At 36.3% G+C, this 7,565-nt stretch overlaps 1 protein-coding gene across 4 annotated transcripts; it reads right to left on the reverse strand.

The window, feature by feature from the left end:
- Window positions 1-422: 422 nt before the first annotated feature.
- Andpro (androgen regulated protein) lies at window positions 423-7,045 on the reverse strand. Of its 4 annotated transcripts, none has more exons than XM_087648812.1 (4): window positions 6,533-7,045; window positions 3,727-3,822; window positions 2,847-2,960; window positions 423-625 (listed from the first exon to the last, which is right to left on the reverse strand). In XM_087648812.1, exons 1-4 carry the CDS (start codon window positions 6,767-6,769, stop codon window positions 599-601), a joined length of 474 nt encoding a protein of 157 aa, XP_087504938.1. In that variant the 5' UTR covers window positions 6,770-7,045; the 3' UTR covers window positions 423-598. The 4 variants fall into 4 exon arrangements, with proteins under 4 accessions (XP_087504938.1, XP_087504940.1, XP_087504942.1 ...); XM_087648814.1 differs by having other exon boundaries at window positions 423-748; window positions 6,676-6,950; XM_087648816.1 differs by having other exon boundaries at window positions 6,676-6,920.
- Window positions 7,046-7,565: the final 520 nt, after the last annotated feature.

Here is a 7,565-nt window from a genome sequence, read left to right on the forward strand (position 1 = left end):
CCTCCCCAGAAGAGAGATGATTCTTTTTCTCTAAAGGTTTAAAACAACAGATCTGATACAAAGTGAACCCTGTGAGGGATTCTCTGTGATTCCTTGAGATATAGATAGAGGGATAGTAACAAAGGGCGGGCTGTGATTTTGTGAATGTTAGTCATCCACATGAGTCAGTTAGATGTAACTGTATGTTTCCTGTTATAACTACAGTGCATGTCTTCCTTGAGATAGATTATCTACTGTATTTTGATGTTCTTATATAGAAAGTCAGAATCTTCATTTATACAGAAGGAACTGCATGCGCCTACAAAACGTGGATATTATCACAGAGAATACAGCATACTTGACACAGACTTGTTGATAAGAGCCTTACAGTTCTTTGCATTTGATTCCATCTACCCACATGGCACTTGTTCTCAGACAACAAGTCAAGATGAATGGCAGTACTTTTATTGAGCAAAGCATAGGTTAGTTATGGCAGGCTTACAATGGTTCATTTAAAAGAAGTATGTGAAATGTAAAAGGAAGACAATTGTTCAGGTGTACATAACTGGACTGCATGTCTCTGTGACTCCTGGCATCCATACTGAAGGGTGATTCCATATTAGAGTTCCAGAAGTAGAATCAATGTCTGCAAGTGTTGGGTAACAGGCCAGTCAGTCTCAGAGTCTCATTTGGTATAACAATCGAATCTTACAGCATGTATATTTTGCTCAATATAGTCAGGATACACTACAAAGTAACATATTTCTCTCTAAAAATGGAAAGAAATATAGATTATTAGGGATATTAAAATCAAAAGGGATATAATCATCCAGTTAACTGAAGTGGAAATGGTAACCATGTAAATGACACACTGGTCATTCCAGTGTCCCTGGGTCCCTGGATATTCAGCATAACTCTTCAGTGGACAATGATCATTGCCTCAATTGTTTATAGTCCACAAGATTTTATGTGCACAATCAAGAATTCATGAGATCCTGAATCCTGGTACACAATGCAGGAGTCCACCTGGTCAGGGCCCATCTAGTTCTAGACATTGACATGTCATTAAGTGTGGCACATGGAAAAATCAAAGAATGGAATATTAATGTGAAAATAAGAGGTGATACAAATATTTGAGAAGATAAGCACTACAACCCCAGTTTGTAGTATCATAAGACAGCATCTGGTGGTAGAAGCAGGATTTCAGCAAGAGGGATTAAAGTCATGAACATGTGGCAGATTGTTTATGTGCACGGGACCAACCATGTAGGTTGATGGCAAGCAAGTAGGTTTTCTGGAGATCGTCCAGCATTCTGCATAGCTATGATTGGTGTGCTCTGAAAGGCACATCAATGAAAGGTACATCCAAAAATAGCTTCTCACTTCTGATATTGCTTTCCTGCCACTATTACTGCTTAATAATTTCTGGGTATCATCTCACAATATTGCACACAGATTCTTCAAATCAATATGAAGTTGTACTTTTATATAATAGTGCTGTTTAGATGAATTAATGACTATAGAATTCTTGATTTGATTCAATAATTTAAGAGAGAAATTTAAGGAGATGGTTTTAGTTGTTTTCCCAGAAAGATATAATAAGGGTAAATCAAGAATAGAGCCTGCACCTCCTCGTAGTATAATTAGTTAATTATAATGAATGAAATGAGCTTTAAACATTGAAGTAAGAAGAGAAATAAATTTGGGACATACTTTAGATCAATGAAAGACATTAATTGTAGGCAATATCCAGGTATGATGCTACCAATGTGTACTGTAATTTAACAAGAACATGGGAAACTGTGGTTTTAAACTTATAATGATATTATAGAGTGAAACACTACTTTGAACTGACTATCTACAACCTTCTGTAACTCCTTTCTTTGAAATTTTATCTGTGAGGCAAATTCTTAAACACTTTTTGTCTAAAAAGCTATAAAAAGGCTGAGAGAAAAGTAAAGTGTAGCCTGTAGCTGTTATTGTATCTTCTCTATTCACAAAATGTTTATATTTGTAGATAGTATGTATTTACATCTGTCTGTCTGTGTGTATGTACATACATATGTATGCTTAATAATTTCTATTCTTAACATGTATGTCTATACATAGACATATGCACTTTGACGTTGAATGGTTGACATCAGCTGAATTCGTGTGTGTGTGTGTGTGTGTGTGTGTGTGTGTGTGTGTGCTTGACTTTATTTTTACCCTTTTTCATTTTCTGTGGCTCACAAAAGGTTAATGAATTCATAAGCTCTTAACTGTCTATCAAGAAATCCCCAAGTAGAAGCACCCAAGAAACTGTTTCTTTTCCCAATACTCTCCTAACAGCAGGAGTAAAATTCAGAAACCATTAGCTTCTGGAACCAGAACAATAAGAGATAGTTAATGGCCAGAGGTCATGGACTATTTGTCTTCTTATAACCACCCCACATCAGTACTGAATGACGGAGTGGGACCTTTACAATTGCACCCTGCAAATGAAGGTGGGGTTGGGAGTAAAAGACTCTTCTCTGACAAGCAACCATCTCCACAACTCTTTATTCTGTCAATGAGCAAAAATTCAATCATACCCTTGGTAGTAAAGTTCGTAGGGAATGGAGAATATTGTTTTGAACTCTTCCTCCTCTTCTGTGCACAGTGCTACTTTTGAGGAATGGACTCACTCAACAAGTGTATCTATTTTATTTATTGATAATCTCCACTTTCTCTCTTCAAATGTTTGCACATGATCTTTTCCTGTGCACTTCATTTTTATTAACTTGCCAAAAGCATAACACACTAGCACAAACCCTTCTCAGATATTATACATCAGTCCTCATTTTCACAGGGTTCTTTCAACAAGAGGAGTCACTTAGTGTTCATACCTTCAGCTGTTCTGTTTGTTCTTCGAAGGGACAGTTGTCCAGTTTAGATAGGAGCTTCCTGCATCTGACGCTTCCAGGCAATGATATATAGTACATTGTTTCGCCAGGAGTCCGCTTTAGAAAAGGAACAGGATTAACTGCATCACTTCTCAGTAGTAAGTTTCTCTTCAGTAACCCTTTGTAACTAAAATAATTAATTTCTTTATCATTTGTTTCAGCATTCTTTAGCTTCAAGGATTATTCCTTACACAACAAATAACTCATCTTTATAGAAATTGACGCCCACCCTACTGGTTGTTTGATTTATGACCATCTTTTATGAGTTGTCTTGTGCTGTTGAAGAAGAAGGAAACAGGACAAAAGAGGAGAATAAAATCCATTCAGTGGAGTTAGGAATGAAAGGATTATATCTGAGAGTTATGGTGTTGCCAGAAATAACTCTATACATATGGAAAAGGTTAAGGGGCAGCACTGGTTACCTTTGTCCTGTTTGGGGCTCTTTTCTTTCATGGCCACATGGAAAGCTCTGAAGCTCAGGTTAATTAATTATCATCTCCAAAGGAAGTGTTCTTGAAAAGGGTCCTCTAGTCCAGAGAGGAACACCAACTTACAGAAGGTTTTCTGCTCAGTATGAAGAATTCAATGACAAACACTTCAACATTTAAGTTTATGATTTCTGCACATACTCTTACTCTAACACACAAATTCATGTGTACTAATCCCTAACTCTATCCCTTCATAAAGAAGTACATTTCTACACATTTCCCTCCAATTCACACATTTTTCTCAAAATATCCACCTATCTGTACAAATGTATGACCATAGTACAGCTGCCACCCTGCCTAACTTGTCAGGAAACAAGGCATTACCAAATACACACCTTTAGGTTATAGAATTCCCTCTGGAAAGAACATTTGTAGAAGTCAGAATCAATCTTTCTACATTTGGTTTTAACCATTTCAATTTCACCAAATCCCTATGAAGAAAAGAGCAAAATTGTTGTTTAGTTCTGTATTTTCATTTACATGCATGCCTTAATTTACTTTTGTAGCTAACACTTTTATTTTGGATCCATGTCAATATCATTGCTATCTGAATACACACACAGACTTCTTCCAACAGGATGATTTTCAGGATGTTTTTCTTTGTACATCTTTATTAAATAGAAGGAACAGGACACCCAAGGTGAAGGCTGGGACTAACATTTTTTCAATATTGTTAGTAAGGTAGAACCAGCCTGTAAGAGAAACCATAAGGACAGGTAAGAACCATTGCCAGTACATGATCTGCTCTGAGAAGAAGGGAAGGCTTTAGAAGTCAGCATGAATTGAATGATCCTATCGATTTTGGGATAAAAGGTAGTCATACTTTGTAACTCTAAAAAGGTTTCAGGCTGGTTTTATCACCTAATGATCACCATTAGTAGCTAAATTTAACACAGAGCATCGGTTTCATTTGTTTTCCTACTTTATTCCTTCAGTGGACAGGAGAATTTGGAATGCTTCACACAAGGGGAAATTTCAGGTCAAATAAATAGAGCCTGTGAGTGTCTCAATTCTAAATTTGATCATTGATGCTAACATATCTCAAGGCATTTTAGTCACTTGTTTGTGCAGTTCCCAAATAGGAACTTATATATTCATTGCAGAGGGAATCTCAGATACATTTACTGGATGACAACAAGCTGAAATAATAGACTTTGTCCTAAAAAAAAAATAAAAAAAAAATAGACTTTGTCCTTTGAAACCATGAGTAAGGACAATGTTCCCTGGAGTGATGTTTATCCTGTATTTACAATTTGACTCAGGTACACACGGAACAATAGGTATATTTGTTATGTGTGTGGATTGCACATTTACCTAATTTTGTAATTTTATAATTTTAACAATTATTCAGGTTTTGGAAAGTGGTGTATATGTGCCTTGACTAACAAATCTACTGACAGAGTATGTTGCAGGAGTTGACTCTACATTGCTGAATGATATAGCATACAAGGTGTTCATACTTCACAGTTGGTGACTAGTTGCATGGGACATAGGTCCTAATGTATCATTATTATTATTATTATTATTATTATTATTATTATTATTATTATTATTTTGCAAAATTAGGACTCTAGTTCCTAAGTGCTGCTCCAGGAACAATCGAAGGTCACTGTGAAAAAGGATGTAGAAACTCCTGGTTGATTTGTTAATACAAGCTTACAAATTCCATGCTGGGAATTGCTCAGATGATGTTACCTGTCCTTTAGAGGTCTCCATACAATTTGAAATTCGGCTCATTCTGCATGGTGAATTGTTATAAAGGACACATATGCGTGTTTGGAAATATACCCTTAATTCTTTTTCTGTAGGTTCTCACCTAGCACATTTAACATCTAAGAAGTCTATGTCATTACTGAGTGCTATCATTTTTTGTGTCTTGCCATTGTCAATCAATTTTTGGGGCTAACAGCATCTGCATCTGGTGTAGAATGAATGGCTGTTTTTTTAATGTGGGATGGAATCCTTTTCAACATCCATATTAGAAAACTACCTCAGGTTCTGTACATAAAGCACAGCTGAACAGAGAATGTGGGAGCCATAGTCTGCCCTGGGTGTATATGTCAGTGGTCTCTACAAGAAGGAAATAAGTATGATATTATCAGAGCAAGTATAATGACTCTTCATTTTCCTGAAAGGAATATTTACCATATAGAAAGTTCCATTGTTTGCTGAAGTACACAAATTGCTATTATCAAGAGATTCAGAAAAACATATTGACATAAACACACATATCAGGAGCCCCTTGCACTAAATGACAGTGAGGGGGATGAAACAAACATGGCCACATGTTACAATGGACAGAAGGGAGGCAGGATCAACAAGGATGCTGTGAACTCATAATCAATATTATGAGGGAAACTTCATTTCCCATAATAATACTTAGAATTAGGCTGTCTAGAGATTGCAGTAAGGAAAGATGCCATTAATAAATCTGAAATACCAAGTTTTTTTCCTGTAGCCCCATCGATATAAAAAGATATTTAAGTAACCAAAGGCATCTATGACTTCCACATATACACTGACGTATTGGCCCCAAACAATACACATGAACAGACACACACACACACACACACACACACACACACACACACACACACACACACACGCAAATAACTGAAATACTTGAAAGAGTATAAAAAATTCCTTCTTCCATATTAAATGTTTGTGTGTCTGTTTGTCCTACTGTATGGCCATTCATTTAACAATGTACATTGGTATCTGGTATTTAATGTCATTTAGACAAATTAGAGGATACCTTATGCTAACTGTGAAATAGAAACATATTGGTTCCTATTTACTATTGGCAAATTTAAACAGAATATGTTGTAGAGCTCCCACTGTATACTAGTATTTTTTGTTTTGCAGGATTTCTGTTATGTGTGTGGATACTGTTTCTTAGGAGTTCTTTGAATTCAGGTAAAAATAAGGAAATTCTGTGGATACATTTTAGTACTAAGAATGCATCATTCTATTTGTAGTGTGATGAGAACTTCCTTGTGTCTTCTGTTTTAGAAGTCATATATTGTATATTGGAGATATGCGAGCATGGTTACAGAAAAGATTGTAGTAATAGAATAAAAAAAGGATAGTGCTGCACATGGACACATCAACACTGTCTCTTATGCTGGGAGAAGTACTTACCCATATGTTCATGGTGAATGACTCATTTTTTATGTTGCTGAGATATGTGTCAGCACTGTGCGTGTTGTAAAGATATTTGAAGACATCATATACATCCTTCAGTTTGTTTTTGTCTATGAAGTTTTTCTCAAAAATTTCCATACCTCTCCTGGTACGTTTTGCAGTTGCATGGCTGAAATTCAGAAACAGGACAAAGATGGCCAGTAGGAGCAGTGTGCCATGTAGGGTTTTGCACATTTTTCTTCTCAGATATGAAAGGGGAGCTTCAGAGGAGAAGAGGTTTCAAGATGCCTGGGCAGGAAGCACGCATCTTTTATCTTAAATGATGAACCTCCTACTTAGCCACACCTTCCAAATGCAATCCTGTTTTTGATTACCTCACTATCCTGATTCTTGCCAACTTCAATCACTATAGTACACTTGTTCCCTCACCCATACCCATTTAGGATTTCTGCCACTTGTCTGGCTTCTCAGCTTAGACCTTCTCATCACTAGGCCTGGCTCTCCTCCTCTGCTTTCCAATATTGAATTTTTTTTTTTGTTTTCCCGAGTGGTAAAACTTTTCTTGACCCTGAAAATCAAAGTAAAAATTCAATTCTTATTTTCCTCATAACATTCTAAATGGCATTTTTGAGTTACCTCTGTCATCATAGTTCATGGGTATTCTTGAGCCCCTGTTTAACATCTGGTGTTCCTCCCTTGGCTCTTTTGTTATATGCTGTAGGGATTTCATCCTCAATTTTCTGGAGTAGTATATTTTTGCTAAAAATACTGTGGTAGCCATTATTGTGGAAAGCTTAGAGTGTTAGTTTTTCAGAACTCCCAAAAGTACCTTATGAATTTAGATGACAAAGGTCACAAGGTCCTAAAGGATCTTTCTAGCCCAAACGTCTGGGATCTAGTGATAGAGCCTGGGGTACATTGTATCAGGGAGTCCCAAAGACACACTGCCTGAAACACATAATTTCTATTTAAACTTGGCACTGGGGATTTTAAAACATAGAACTATTTTCATATTATAATATTTGCATTA

Source organism: Rattus norvegicus, chromosome 3 (assembly GCF_021556685.1).
Source record: "Rattus norvegicus strain SHRSP/BbbUtx chromosome 3, alternate assembly SHRSP_T2T, whole genome shotgun sequence".
NCBI classification, from domain to species: Eukaryota; Metazoa; Chordata; class Mammalia; order Rodentia; family Muridae; genus Rattus; species Rattus norvegicus.